This window comes from Hyla sarda, chromosome 2 (genome assembly GCF_029499605.1).
Source record: "Hyla sarda isolate aHylSar1 chromosome 2, aHylSar1.hap1, whole genome shotgun sequence".
In the NCBI taxonomy this organism is placed as follows: domain Eukaryota; kingdom Metazoa; phylum Chordata; class Amphibia; order Anura; family Hylidae; genus Hyla; species Hyla sarda.
The window spans coordinates 253,539,731-253,556,103 of NC_079190.1; the positions used below are offsets into that span (position 1 = coordinate 253,539,731).

Below are 16,373 nucleotides of genomic sequence, written 5' to 3' on the forward strand. Positions count from 1 at the left end.
GATGTCTTCCAAAAGTAAAAACATGTCAGCTTTAAGATGCAAACATATTGTATATGTGAATCAATATATAATTTATTTTGGATGTCCATAAGCAGAGAGTTTCAAAGTAAAAAAAAAATGCAAAATTTTCAAATTTTTCATCCAATTTTATTTTATTTTACCTAGAAATGATGCAAGTATCGACAAAATGTTACCACTAACATAAAGTAGAATATGTCACGAAAAAACTATCTCAGAATCAGAATGAAAAGTAAAAGCATCCCAGAGTTATTAATGCTTAAAGTGACAGTGGTTAGATGTGCATAAAATGGCCGGGTCCTTAAGGTGAAAATGGGCTGGGTCCTTAAGGGGTTAATTCCCTACAATTTATTTTTCACTGTATTTACTAAGGATTCCCTACATTTTCCACTTTCCCTACATTTTGCTTTTTTTACACATGCTCTGACCTGTAGCTGAAATCCACCACATTTTCTGTGGAAACCTTACTAAATATGTTGGGTTTTTGTGAAAATGTCGTGAACACGCCCTTTCTGTGACCACGCCCCCTTTCCCCGTGGACACGCCCCTTTCCCCAGGTTTTCTTAGTAAAATGGAGAGTTAGTCAGGTTTTTTTTTACAATTCTGGCACAAATTCTGGCGCAAACAGAATTTCTGGTGCAATGTGCCAGAATCTGGCGCACAACCTGAAAAAAACATGTTGGGTTTGCAATAGTAAATGAGGGCCAATGTTGTGATGCACAAAAGAGGACTGGATGCCTTTCCTGAAAAATAGAATATTACATGTTATGGGTTTTAGATTTCTAGATGGATTTTAGTCTCTTAGTATGTGACAAATAGCATCTGCATCATAATATTTTTTTTGTCTACCTGGATTTAAGAGTTATCACGTGTTATGTAGGGCAAAATCTGTTTAAGGCCATGTACACACGACCGAAATTCTGCATGTAATTCTAAATGAATTTTTTTGCACAGAATTCCTTTATTGCCCATTAACTTTAATGGGATTCTGCAAGGATATTCGCAGGCATTCTGCTGCGGAAATCCTGCATCCTCTGGTACAGAAACATTTAAGTCTGGTCTTCGATTTTTCCTGACTTCGGCTGCAGAATCCTATTGAAGTCAATGGGGCTTGATTTCTGCCAAATACGTGCAGAATGCATGCAGATTCTGCGCGGAATCCGCACAAACTTTAACAGTTCTATGAAATTAAGTCTATGTTTTACTGAGTTGCGGAATCATGGGGAATTCATGCGGAAATTTCCGCACAAATTCCGCACTGATTCCGCAAATGTTAAAAACGATGGAATTCTGCAGAAAATCAATGCAGATGCAGAATTCATGCAGATAGGCGGCCTAAGATTGTGTGAATGCGGCCTAAGGCTATGTTCACATGCCAGAATTTCTGCATGGAAATTCTGCATGATTTTATAGCCAATACACTTTAATGGGATTCTGCTTTCCCATTCACACAGCAGAAGTTCTGCTGCAGAATTTCCACTGCAGGAATTCCTTTGAAGTGAATGAGCAATTAATTTATGCCGAATTTACTGCAGAATTTTCATGCAGAATTCCGTGCTGAAATTCTGCCGTGTGAACATAGCCTCAAGGTTACCTTTAAGGAGACCCTACATAAAACCTGTACTGGGTGAAGAGAAAATAGACAGCCCACCAGGCCTAGAAATCCAGGCATATGGCTTAAGAATTTGGGTGAGATATGCTTACTCTCTAGTACGTTTCCTTCTGCTTGCTTACAAAATCGATTTATATCCCAACACCACACATTGTACTATGGCAATATGAATGATGTCTTTTGCATTCTGCATATTAGTAGTACTGCCATTATAATTCCAATAGCTATAGTTTCAATGTTTCTAGCAAGAAGCTTGTCTCTCTGTAGAATAAAAATGGGATGCACAAACAATCCAGTTATTACCGTACGACTTCTTACAGCCACTTGATAGAAATATGATACTGTATTGAGAAATGAATGATCCAGTCATTCAGAGTAAATCCATGTAAGAAGTCTTACAGAAAATTGAGAATTTACAACTGCGTTACATGAATTTTATTGTTTTTGCCATTTCCATTATTTGGAGTCATCCAACTAAATGAAATTCTTACAGTGAATACAAAATCACTTTTCTGTAATCTGCTAAAAATAAAATACCTTAAAGCCTGCTGCAGTGTTTGTAGCACCAGCATATATTCCGCAGTGCTGAACATAGGTTGTCACCAATAGTCTAAAACATTGGTAAACATTTTTTTATTTAAATCTCCCTATACCGTATAAACTCGAGTATAAGCCGAGTTTTTCAGCACGATTTTTCGCTCGTCGCTGGTCCGGTGCTGCAGGACTGTCCGGAGAGGAGGTGGTCCGGTGGGATAGTGGTTCCGGGCTGCTATCTTCACCGGGGAGGCCTCTTCTAAGCGCTTCGGGCCCGGCCCCAGAATAGTCACGTTGCCTTGACAACGACGCAGAGGTACGTTCATTGCCAACGTACTTCTGCATCATTGTCAAGGCAACGCCTCTATTCCGGGCCGGAAGCGCGGAGAAGAGGCGCCCCCGGTGAAGATAGCAGCCCGGAACCACTATCCCACCGGACCACCTCCTCTCCGGACAGCCCTGCAGCACCGGACCAGCGCCGAGCGGAGGTGAGTACTGTACAGAACTAAAGGGGGGTGAGAGGGGGCTGGATGATGTCGAAGGCCGCAGTGGTCTTCAACCTGCGGACCTCCGGAGGTTTCAAAACTACAACTCCCAGCAAGCCCGGGCAGCCATCGGGAGTTGTAGTTTTGAAACCTCTGGAGGTCCGCAGGTTGAAGACCACTGAGGGCGGATGATGAGAAGAGGATAATGAAGGGGGGGGGTGTGGGATGATGACGAGAGGATGATGAAGGGGGGTGGGGATGATGACAAGGGGATGATGAAGGGGGGGGTGTGGGATGATTACAAGGGGATGATGAAGGGGGTGGGGATGATGACAAGGGGATGATGAAGGGTGGTGGGGATGATGACAAGGGGATGATGAAGGGGGGATGTGTGGGATGATGACAAGGGGATGATGACAGGTAATAATGATGAGGGTCTGGATGATGACAGGCGGTGATGATGAGGATGTTAATGACAGGTCTGGATGATGACAGGGGGGGATGATGTATTTCCCACCCTAGGCTTATACTCGAGTCAATAACTTTTCCTGTGATTCTGGGTTGAAATTAGGGGGTCTCGGCTTATACTCGGGTCGGCTTATACTCGAGTATATACGGTAATAAAAATGTTATTCCCTTTTAGCATTTTTCACATAAAAGAGTCTAAACTCCAGAAGAAAAAAACATAATTGATATCACCATGTGGCAAAAATATATATATATATATATATATATTGATCCTACACAGTGTAAGAAATACTCATTTTTGCGGATATTACTTCTCAGAGATAAAATGTAAAACACAAATAAAAGGCCCATCGACCCCAAAATTGTACTGATCAAAAATACAAATCACAAACTAGCCATCTTCTGTTGACAAAATAATAATAAAGTTATAGAGGTCAGAATATGGTGATTCAAAAGCATTTTGTTTCTGTTTAAAAAATGATAAAGCGGTAAAACATTAAAAACTGATATGTAATGTTGTACTGACCTGCAAAATAAAGACAACGTCAGTTTTACTGCAAAGTAAACGTTGTAGATAAAAAATCCATCAAAATATTCAAAACTGCAGGGTTTTTTCAATTTCAGCCCACATATACTGTAATTGTTACTGTTTCCCAGACCATTTTGTGGCAAAATGAAGGGTATCTGTAAAAAGTACAATTGGTCCCACAAAAAAAAAACAAGCTCTCCTGTGTAGAAAAATAAAAGAATTATGGCTCTTAGAAGGCAAAGAGTTACAAACGTGCCAAATATCACTGACGGGGGAAAGAGATAACGCATGACATGGAGGGTTAGGGGGTATAAATAATTTAGCATTGAATTTTGCCAATTTGACATAAAAGGAGCTTGAACTTCACTGACATAAGTCTTTTTTAAATCTAAGTTTGTGCTGTGTAACATTTTATCTTTCCTGATATAACTTCTTGTTTCCTTGTGGTGTTTCATTTTTAAATTGATCCATCTAGAATAATCACATAAACACATGGATATTTAACAAATAGTAGTTAGCACTAGTATGAATTTGTTGGCTAAATATGTATTTTGCTCTAACAGGGACAGGATGGATTACCAGGCAAACCAGGGCTCCCAGGAATGAATAGTAGATCAGTAAGTTATATATATATTTTCCAAAAATGTATGCTGTGAAATTTTTGACATGTAATGGTAGGCATAAAGATTGACCTGCCATACATGCAGATGATAACTTTTTAAGCCTTTATGGTAAATAGGCTTCCTAAAATGGGTATTCCCATCACTATGATATGAAAGGGCTGCATCATTGGTGTACCACTGAATTAGTTAATTGTTTTTTAATGCAAAGTGGTGCATTAACCACTCACGGTGTAACAATCGGCACTATAGACCCATTCAAATGCATTGGCTCAGCTGTAGTTCCTTGTTCAGCCAAGTGACTAGGAGCACAACTGGGTAGCAAAGCAACTCTAAACAAGTGTTGTAGCCCTTTAATTGTCAGAGGTCAGAACCCACTGATTAAAAGTGATTGTCACATATGGACCGGGAACAATGAAGCCCTAACTCACCCACAGCCACTGTCCCTACCTATTGCCTATCTTCCCTAAGTGATGGATCGACAACCATGATGACAACCCCTCCCTACTAAGTGCTGGGGCAGCGTTGTCAAAATAACAAACTACAAAACAGTAGGAGTCGGAACAGCTGGAGGCACACAAAGTAACAGAGAAGACAAACACACGGTCAAATCGTAGTCAGTCTAGCCAAGGTCGGTAACAGGAGATAGCAAAGTAACAATGCAAATACCAGAAGAGAAGTCCAGAACCAAAAATAGAAAATAGAAATATAGGGTGTGCTAGCTTCAGTCAACAGGTAACTTTCACAAGCAAAGCACAAGTGAAAGGGGATTCCTTATATAAGAGAGTGTAGGTGAAAGGGTAATCCTGATTGAAAGAAGAAACCAGAGTACAGCTAGGCTGGGAAGAAATTCCAACAACACCCAAGCAGCTCAGAGTGTTGTCCCAGTAACCAACATAAACAACAGAGCTATGCAGAATTAACCTTAGGAGTGTGGACAGAACCAGTCATTACAGTGATGCAATATCTTAGAAATATCCCAAAACTTTACAAGACAGTGAAGTGTTCTTCTCAATCCTATGGGTCGTCTTCTTTTCATGAAACCTTGTCTAGCTACTATGTAAAGTAGCTTCAACATTTAAAGGTTCATGGTATCAACAGAACCAACTTGATTTAGAAATAAAGGTAGTTTTAACTTGGAGGTATAGTATCCTGAACGTTAAATGTTTTTTTTTTCATTAGTTCACCAGATAAAATATCTTTCCTAATAACTATTTTTTTTTTTTTTTTTTTTTAGGGCGACAAGGGAGACAGAGGTGAAAAAGTAAGTGTATAAATAAGGCTTTGCTCAAAATATTAATAGCGTTAAGTGGGGTCCTATCAAGCTGCCCAGAATATTAGTTATCAAAAATACTAGAACTCTGAAAGACCCTATCAAAGTCAAAGGTTTCCACTTATAACGGAACCATGTCAGTTATGCCAGATCCTATTTTAACTGGTTATTGATGTATCCTGAGCATGTTGTAAACTAGTAAAGATGGGTCCTGTCAGGAAAAAGTTCCAGCACGGGGCATTTTTTTTTTCCTCAGCAAGCAGAGATTGTCCAAAGTGGAGAACTACTTTAACGTAGAAATAGATAAACATCACCTGTAGTACATATTTGATTTTCATAGCTGGATGTTTTTCTATTTTTAGGGAGAAGCAGGAGTATGTGCCTGTCCTCCTGGACCATGGATGGTAAGTATTTCATCACTCAAAATATTCCAATATACAAATCAATAAGGTTTATCATTAAAATAATAAAGATAAGATTATGCACATGCAATGGGAAAACCCATGCTAGGATAACTTACTATATTGGAAAACACTGGGTATAAGTGGTGTGAAAAAGAACTTTTAGTATGCTGGCCATGGCTGAATACACGACCCAGTTATTAAGTATGCAAGCCCCTGTTCTACTGCACACATACGCAGCACACTGTATAATGATATCCCAGCCCATTTGACTGAGTAGCTAGACAGTAGGGTGGGCTAACAAGTCCTATATATCTGGAATGGAGGGGGCAATACCTATACTATACACAGCTATGTGATCAGCAAGGCCCCCCACCTGTCTATAGATGCCAGTATCTCAAATTTTACAAAGAGACTACAGATCCTCTTTAACTGTAGCAAACAGTGTCAGGCAATTGTTCCTATGGCATATAACAACAAGGGGTGCTTTAAAAGGGGCATCAATGCAGAGAACATAGTTTTACTACTTTAGCTTGGAAGAGATGGGCAAACGGCAGTAAACAGCAGTCTGAGACCGAGACACAAGTCAAATGATTCTCCAACAGTTTATTACCTTACAATAAAATGCAGCCATATTCAAATTGGCATAATACATCTGTTTTAACTGGCCCTCATTATTTAAGTGGCTTACTACCAGCCGACAAAACAAATGTTACCTCACACCACTGGCACTTGTTATAAAGCCTTCTGGAGTAGCCCCATCTAAGTGTTAGAATCCTCTCAGTCTGAATAACAGGCCTCACTTCCAGGTAGTTTTAACACCTAGTAACCAGCTGCCTCAGCACCTTTGCTGATCTGGGCTTGTCTAAAAAACTGCCATGGTCCAGGAAGTTGAACAAAATGCTCTACTGCTTAACTTGTCTTTCATTCCATAAAAATTCATGCCTGATAAAAGGATTAACTAAAAAAGTCTGCAGCAAGCTAAATCTTGCCAGATATTTAAGTCTCTCCTGGATTTCCCATATATCGCCAAGCTTTGCCTGGATGGGATGTGTACTTCCTGATCTACATATGACAAGTACCTTGTGTAAATGGAACGATCCCTGACCACCATTTTTGTCACTGTCTCCCACTCTAGTAGACATGTTAAAGCTTGAGTTCTGAAGTGGGTAGCTAAAATAATAAATGTAATGAGTGGACAACAATAGCCCAAAAAAGATAATTTAAATTAGGGTTATTTAGTTTAAGGGAAAAAAACTGCTAATGGACCATATTAAGTATGTATAAATATATCAATGGTCAGCACAGACTAAGGACTAGATCTATAAAAAGCAAGCATCTCCCACATCAAGAGGAAAAAAGGTTTCTACACTAACATACAGTAACATACAACCATCCTTTGGGCAAAGGGACTATTTTTTTCATAGCTTATTATGTATGCTTTATCTTAGTTACCTTTTATCCTTACCAAATATGTTTTTGCTCCCCAGGGTAATGCTGAGAATGGCGATTTCTGGCGGTATGGAATTCAGGTAGGTTTTGTGTTGTCGTTTTTCAACTATATTAGTTTGAAGAATGGCCTTCTTATATCCTCCTTATTTGTTGCTAGTTCTTTTTTTATTAAAAAAGATTTTCATAAAAGCAGTATGCTTTCATGCAAGTATAGCAGCCAAATTTAAAAAAAAGAGCTATTAATAGTACTTACAAACTTATTAGAAACGAATTAAAAGACAAATTTATGAACATTTTTGTATATCACTTAATGTCTTACCACTTCTAAGCAACCATGAAAGACCTCTGATACATTGGAAAGAGTCTAAATGCCCCATCTTAAAATAAACCTTTTAAAGTTCCAAACATTTTTATGATTTAGAGTGAGTACACGTGCAGATTTTGTTACAGATTGGTGCTTATGGTTGGCAGTGTTCATGTCCCTGCTTTAGGTAAGTGGTGAGCACATTGCCAGCAACTGGAAAGGTTTACTTTTAACTTCTTTCTCTTTGTACTGTATGGTATTTTTACTTTTCGTCTTAGTACTCACAGTACATCCAAGAAAAACATAATTCTAATGATTTTTTTTCTGTGGTCGCAAACACAGTGCCCAGGTATTTGTCTAATACGTTGGAAGATACATTTAAAAAATATATATATGTATATCATATATTACAACATTTATCACTAAAACCTCCCCTACAGTTTCTACTGTACCCTTCTTTATATACCTGCATTTATATACCTTACAGATTATTAATCACACATCAACAATGCTGATCTTCATTTACTGACCGATATTTCATGTAGGACTAACAGTCCAAGCTGGCTGTGGGTGGCCAGCTCTTGGAAGAGTCTTGGTTGTTTCAATCATCTTCCATTTATGGAGGCCACTGTGCTCTTGGGAAGTTTCAGTGCAGCAGATTTTTTGTACCCTTCTTGAGATCTGTGCCTCCACACAATCCTGTTTTTGAGCTTTGCAGGCAGTTCTTTCAACCTCATGGCCCATGTACTTTTTCTCTTTTGATTTACTCATACATTTTTACATTTATATAATCATATCCAAAAAATCTCCCGGTTAACCCGTTGCTGCTCAATTATCCACTTTGTTTCAGGGACCCCCTGGACCACCTGGACCTCCCGGTCCTCCTGGACTACCCGGTCACCAGGTGAGCCGTATTCTTAATTTAGGGAAGGGAGGTAAAGCACTGGGTCTTTTTTTGTAGTCTGTAGTGGATATTTTCTTGCATGATAATACTGTTGTTAGCAGAATTTTTCCAGCCAGCATGACATATTGAAATTGATATTGAACACAAAGGGGTCCTGAATAGGTATAATACAGAAGATAAATCATCAGGATGCATGACTTTGCATGCTCAGCTGCAGGTGAGTTTAAGACAGTGCCTATATTAAGGTAGACATTATAGGATAAGCTTGAGCAGTTATATAACTAGAGGAAATCTGTGATTTGCAGTATATAAAGGAAATATATTTTAAAGAATTAACATTTGAAGTTCTTAAAGTTAAGTCTCATTCCACTCAAAGCTTTAAAATGTTTGTTTGACTGCAGTTCAATTCAATTTTCAATTGCCCCCATGGAGGAAAATATGAAGTATAGTTTTTATTGTGAGTTTGTTATACTGCTTTAACTGTCCTTATACTTACCTGGGACAGTAAGTGATCTGGTCCCTAATGATTTTTCTTTCCTTAGAAATAATTTGTCATCACTGCATCACAATATTGGGGTGGTCCCCGACGGCTTTTTCCTGCCCCACCAGCTTTGATTATTAGATCTCTCCCTACTTGGGTATATAGGCCAGCAGGGTGGGGAGAAGACACCCAAATAAGATTCATGACAGGGTCAACTAAAAAAGGACCTTTGGCCAACCCCAAAATAGGAAAGAAAACATTTTAATATGATTCAATAGCTTAGAGTGCCCTGATCACACACCTTTATTCAATATCTTGATGCGCTCTCCCGTTCCCTAGATATGTGGGTTTATAGTTTGTCTGACTATTCAGGGAATCAGTCAAATGGGTGTGACCTTAATGTTAATACATACCCCTCAATGTAAAACATACACACCCCCTGACTGTATAATCCCGCCCATTATCTGATATTCACTCCTATTTTAAAAAATGGTGTTCATTCCCATCTGACTGATTCCCTAAGTTGTCAGACACACCATAAACCCACATATCTCAGGAAGGGATGGCATATCAAGAAACTGTAAAGGTGTGTGAACAGGGAATCCAAGCAATCCTTATTTAGTAGGTTAGCTACAAGGCTTCTCTATGTCACATAAAGATGGCTTTGCCTGGTCAAATATATTTTTGTCAACCTTTATGAACCTTTTTTCAGTCAGTGAATAAAATTTACCAGTGACCACTTTGTGTTGCAAGCAGATAAACCTAACATGTCCACCACTGTGAGGGCTCAGATAAAAAACACAAATTTCGTTCATGTACCTGAACCAGTTTCAGTATAACATGGAAAGATTTTGGGGTGAACTGCAGTCACTCATACATTTTTAGTTTTTGAGAGGGTTTTGGGTATAATAGGCCTACAGTAAGGAGAATCTGCCTTCATAAAAGAATCACAGTTTTCACAATATCACAGATTTAATAAATAGTCTGTACATGCCACAGAAGCTGTGTCAATTCATTACATGATTACAATGAAACTTATTTACTTGTCCTCTCTATACCATCAAGTGATGACCTTAAAGAGGTACTCCACTGGAAAACATTTTTTTAAATCAACTAGTGCCAGAAAGTTAAACAGATTTGTAAATCACTTCTATTAAAAAATCTGAATCCAGTACTTCATGCTCCACAGGAAGTTCTTTTCTTTCTGAATGTCCTTTCTATCTGACCACAGTGCTCTCTGCTGACACCTCTGTCCATTTTAGGAACTGTCCATAGTAGTAGCAAATCCCCATAGCAAACCTATCCTGCTCTGGACAGTTCCTGACATGGACAGAGGTGTCAGCAGAGAGCAATGTGGTCAGACAGAAAGAAAATTCTAAAAGAAAATAACTTCCTCTATAGTATACAGCAGCTAATAAGTATTGGAAGGATTAAGATTTTTTTTTAATAGAAGTATTTTACAAATCTGTTTAACTTTCTGGTACCAGTTGATTTAAAAAACAATGTCTACCAGTGGAGTACGCCTTTAAGTAGGACTTGTTGGGTGAGTCCTACAAATCCACTCTACTCCTAAGGAAAACAATATCCATAAAATATCATGTACTGTACTTGTCTACAATCTAAGATCTCATACTACGTGCTTGTAATAATTCCTTTATTTGTATGGTGCCAGATATATTCTGCAGCACTGCACAGAAATTGTCATCACTCAAATTGTAGATAAGAGATAAATAGGAGGTCGGTGCCTCATGTTACCCTGTGGGATGTAAGGGTATAACCTGCTTGGTGAGGTGTCCCAATCTGGTTGGACTCTCACCTGGTGTGATAAAGGCGTATCACCCACTGCAGTGTAGTGTAATGCAGGAGACAAGCAGGGGCTGGCCAAGGAATGACCAGTCTGGAATACCCTGGTGGAATCCATCATTAGTTTCTTGGAATTTCAAAATTTGTCCAATTTGGTGCTGCCAAAATGCTCACAAACTCCACCCCCAATTGATGTTTACAAACCAACACAATTCCAACTCCAAACCTCTTTTTAAGTAACCAATCACACATTCAGAATATGCAATCTCTTTAAAGGAAAGGTATCATCGGGAAAAATTTATCCCCTATCCGCAGGATAGGGGATAAGTTTTAGATCGTGGGGAGAAGTCCAAGCGCTGAGACCCCCTGCGATCTCCTGTACATGGCCCCGGCTCAACCCGCCTTCATATATTTCTACGCGAGAGACGAAGATAGCTGAACGGATCTCCCATAGAGATATATCCAGGGGGCGTGTCCTGGAGGGGGCATGTCCGCCACAGCTACATGCAGGGGTTGTGACGCACCGCTCTAGGGAAGAGCCAGGGCACTGTATAGGGGATTGTGAACTAAAAAAATATCCTCTATCCATTGGATAGGGGATAAGTTTTTCCCCATGATATATCTCCTTTAAGCGGATGTTATTTTACTAGGTTATTTTATAATTTTACTGAATGTATGGAGTTTATATTATCTATTTATTTTTTAAACATTGACAAATTTTACATTGACTAATATTGATTTTTATGTATTACTTTTATTAGTTGGATGTCCACACCCCCGATGTGTTCCTGGTGCCATTTTAGCATGCATTTAAACCTGTGTATATGAATAGCCTTTGAAACGTGTAAAGTTTGGAGTTTGTCAGTATTTTGGCAGCCCTAAATTGAAACCAAAGTTGAATTTCCAAGATCACTCAAATTGGTCTATATATATCTCTATATCTATGTGTTGGAGAGTGATGGCAAACCATAGAAAACCCATGGAGAGCATACAAATTAAATGCAGATATATTCATAGTACAAATTAAATACTTTATAACACAGTACTTATTGTACAGTAATATTAGACCATCATGGATGATCATTTTCCTTTGGAGTGAGATTTTGGTTTTATCTTTGACATGTTTTAGTTAGCTGTTGTAACACAAATAGCAGCTTTCAAGCACAGAAATAAGAGAAAGACACTTTATCAAGAAGTATTTTAGAACACTGCAGGGAGAGCAAGTGTAGCGCCTGTCAACAATTTATTGGGGCAACAGAGTGCACTACTTCATTTCTGCTTTGTGTGTCTTGCTAGCACTTTGTTCTTGGAGTTAGTACTTATATGGGTGTATGGGAGGCACACATGGCAGATGATGGAGACATATGGCACATGCTTTAGCCCCAGATTTCTTCCTTGACTGTAGGGTATGCCTGGACACAATGGTAGGCCAGGACCACCTGGATTGCCAGGAGAACTGGTAGGTATAGAGCGCTGGTGTGCTTCTGCTGTATGTGAGTGCCACGCTCTTTACATGTACCCCTAACCCCTGTCACACAGAAGAAGTAGGGCAGTTGTGACATGTGCACATCTTGCCTCCCCTTTTCTGGTGTTCCTGTGCCATTTTGCTTTGCAGGGTCACTGTGCAGTTATGTGTGTCCCATGTGTCTTAGACCTCCCATAAACCTCTAACGGACCCTTTTTCTTTCACAGGAAGCCCTGGCTGCAGAAAGAACCATTGATATCCTGAAGGTGAGGATGTCATAGGGAAAGACAAAAAGAAATGTGGGACTACAACAAAGGTTTAATTTATTTTAGTGGCGTGTTTTTGAAGTTTGTGTATCTAGTGGGAAATCCTTGGAACAAAGGACCAGCCACTTTATGGGGGTGATCTAGTTTATCTGATATCCCCTGCTTCATACAGAGTATTTGTGGGGACTGTGCCAATGGGCAGAACACTCCCATCGCCACGAAAGGAGAAAAAGGAGACCAAGGCCAACCTGGGATTCCTGGAGCAGAGGACTGTGAGAGGGTATGCAGATGTTGTACATGGTGACCAACCTTGTCATGTGAATGAGTTTGTGTGATTTGCTATCTTTGTTGCATGACATTGTGAAAAAATGTATGAGGTGCACTCGGATTGTGTCAAAGAGTACCTCTAATGCAAAACTTTTTACATGTCTTAGTGACGTCAAATATTTAGATCGGCAAGGGTCTGAGTGTTCAGACCTCTGCCGATCAGGAGAACGAGTTGAAAGAAGTCTGCGCTGCCACGTGTTTTTCTCCCTGCCCCTGCCCCACCCCTCCCTGCGCCTGTGTCATGTGATCGAGACACTCTCATAGACTTACATGGAGAGTTGGTCTTGATCACGTCACACAGAGCTGGGAGAGAACGTGTCAAGCGCAAACTTCTTCCAGCTCGCTCTCCTAATCATCTATGGTCTGAACACTTAGATCCCCACCAATCAAATCTTTGAACATGTTGATAGGACATGTCATAAGTATTGAACAATGATGGCGGGCATTTAAACTTTGTCATTTAAATACAGTAAACATTTCTGTGCAAAAAATAGATTTTCCTCTTTTTTTTTGCTCAAATTAATTCAAAACAAAACATGGAGCAGCTTTGCGAATATCTTTTGTATATAGAACTTTACAAAACTGTGTGCTCCTGGTGGGTCAGATGCATAACTTGTAGCTTCTGGGCTCCAATGTAAAATCTGTAACAGAGCCCTATGTGCCAGTTATAATACTAGCCTCTTATGGGGCAGCTGTGCCTGGGGGCCCCTTAGGCACCAGGGCCCGAATGCAACTTCTACCTCTACACCCTCAATAGATTTATAATACCTCAATAACTACTCTTTGGTTACATGCTACATTCAACACTTTGTACTAACGGATGCAACTATCAAATGTTACACACAGCATGCTCTGCATCCCAAAGTAGACATCACAGATTTACCATCCTCACCAGAGTGTAGGAGAGAAGGAGAATATGCAAGCAGACAATTCAAAGTATTGAGATCAGGAAGCAGGAGGGAGTGCATGCTTAACCCCTTAACGAGCACAGACGTATATCTACATTCGCGGCCGGCTCCCGATCTGTGAAGCGCACTCAGAAGCTGAACGTGCTTCGTATCTTCAGGGTCCCAGTTCCTATCAGCAACCGGGACCCACGGCTAATACCAAACATCGCTGATTGGGCTGATTTCTGGTATTAACCCTTTAGATGCTGCGATCAAAGTTTATCGGAGCGTCTAAAACGGGAGAAATCCGTACCGGCTAGCTCCCCGGAGCTGTTTGGGACCGCCACGGTTAAATTGTGGCATCCTGAACAGCTGAAAGGACAGCAGGAGGTGCCTTACCTTCTGTCCGATCGGCGTTTGATTGCTCCAAGCCTGAAATCCAGGCTTGAGCAATCAAGCTCAGAAAACACTGATTAATGCATTCCTATGGCAATGCATTGAACATTGCCTGCAATCAGTATATGCAATGTTAAAGCCCCTAATAAATCAGAATCACCCCCATTTTCCCATTTAAAAAAAAGTGTGTAAATAAAAAAATAAAAACAAACATATGTGGTATCGCCACGTGTGTAAATGTCCGGACTGTAAAAATATATCATTAATTAAACTGCATGGTCAATGGCGTACACGGCAAAAAATTTTGAAGTTCAAAATAGCATATTTTTGGTAACTTTTTATGAATTAATAAAATTAAATGAATGCAATCAAAGTCCGAGCAAAACATAAATGGTACAGATAAAAACTTCAGATCACGGCGCAAAAAATTAGCCCTCATACCGCCCTATTTATGGAAAAATAAAAAAGTTATAGGGGTCAAAAGATTTTAAACATATTAATTTTCATACATGTAGTTATGATTTTTTTTCCAGACGTATGACAAAATCAAACCTATATAAGTAGGGTATCATTTTAATTGTGTGGACCTACAGAATAAAGATAAGGTGTCATTTTTACCGAAAAATTTACTGTGTAGAAACAGAAGCCCCCAAAAGTTTTCTCTTCAATTTTATCGCACAATGATTTATTTTTCCATTTTGCCGTAGATTTTTCGGTAAAATGACTGATGTCATTACAATGTAGAATTAGTGGCACAAAAAAAATATGGATTTTTAGGTGAAAAATTGAAAGGGTTATGATTTTTAAAATGTAAGGAGGAAAAAACAAAAGTGCAAAAACTGAAAAACACTTGGTCCTTAAGGGGTTAAAGAGGTTGTCTGGATATGAATTTATGAATTTACTTGCTACTGCTGCGGTTAAGTCAGTGCCATGCCTGCCCTCCTTCCCAACACATAGGGCATGCAAACTCAACCAATTACTGGCTGAGCTGGGTCACTGTTTCACTTAGTGATTGGTTGAGTGGGCATTTCCTATGTGTGGAACAGAGAACTGGAAGCACAAAGCAGTAGGGGCCGGCACTGTCTGAATGTCTTTGGCAGGGTATTGGAATTTTGCAGGATTAGTTGTCATTGGAAATGGCACCATGTATCAATTATCCGTAAAGTACATAATATTTATACATTTTGTTTTGTTTTATGGGTTTTTATTTTTTACGGCATTCCATCTGCTGCTGATGGACTGCATCCATTAGTCCTCTATAGTGAAAATGTACATCATGAAACAAGAACAGATAGCCCATGACGTACATTTTTGCCAGGGGTTATTAGTAGGTTAAATGCAATTTGTGCTGTTATGGGTATGCAAGTGGCTGTATTGTACATTAGACTCACAATTGCAGTTTCTAGAGGAATAGTCCCCAATCCTTATTTTGAGAGGTAAATGTAGGACAGAGAGACAATTACAAGCTACATAAATAGGAGAGACAATGAGTCATGATGTATCACATATCAGTCAAGCCTAGCCTTCTAGCTAAACATCTAAAGCACAATAAGGGTACGTTCACAAGTACAGATTACAGCGTATTTGTTGCGGAAAATCAGCAGCAGATTTTGCTACCGTTCACTTCAATGGGTCAGCAGAATATCCGCAAGAGAGGCAGATTTGCAGATTTTCCTTCTGGTCCATTGAAGTCAATGGTAGTAAAATCTGTTGCGGATTTTCCACAGGAAATACGCAGCCGAAATTCCGCAGGTAATCCATCCATGTGAACGTGGATATAGTATGGCAGCCATAGCAATGTTATACAACACATGCCCCTTTCATGTGAGCCTAGGCCTTTACCTCCATTACAGAAATAAGTGATCAATGTCATCTAGACCTCTGAAATTGTTGTAGGCAAGCAGACAGTTGCCAGCCACACAGCAGGGGTTTACAAACTATGGGTTGGAGACCCCTGTGCTAAAGAAACAGTACATTGGCATTAGCCAGTATAACACAGCAAAATTACATTTTGTTACTTAGATTACAGGACAAAAAAAGAGTACGGGTACCACAAAAAGTGAGCAGTGCACTTCATATCTTTTTTAATAAAAATAAATAAATAGAACAGCGAGTGGTAAAACCCCCAAAAATATGTAACGTAACTGT

The 16,373-nt window shown here is 39.5% G+C and overlaps 1 protein-coding gene across 1 annotated transcript in view; it reads left to right on the top strand.

The window, feature by feature from the left end:
* Positions 1-16,373, top strand: part of COL16A1 (collagen type XVI alpha 1 chain) — a 220,089-nt gene that overhangs the window by 165,974 nt on the left and 37,742 nt on the right. The window contains exons 38-45 of the mRNA XM_056556974.1: positions 4,210-4,263; positions 5,504-5,530; positions 5,902-5,943; positions 7,431-7,472; positions 8,547-8,600; positions 12,290-12,343; positions 12,577-12,615; positions 12,788-12,895. Coding sequence (XP_056412949.1) covers positions 4,210-4,263; positions 5,504-5,530; positions 5,902-5,943; positions 7,431-7,472; positions 8,547-8,600; positions 12,290-12,343; positions 12,577-12,615; positions 12,788-12,895 — 420 coding nt within the window. The remainder of the gene's footprint in view (positions 1-4,209; positions 4,264-5,503; positions 5,531-5,901; positions 5,944-7,430; positions 7,473-8,546; positions 8,601-12,289; positions 12,344-12,576; positions 12,616-12,787; positions 12,896-16,373) is intronic.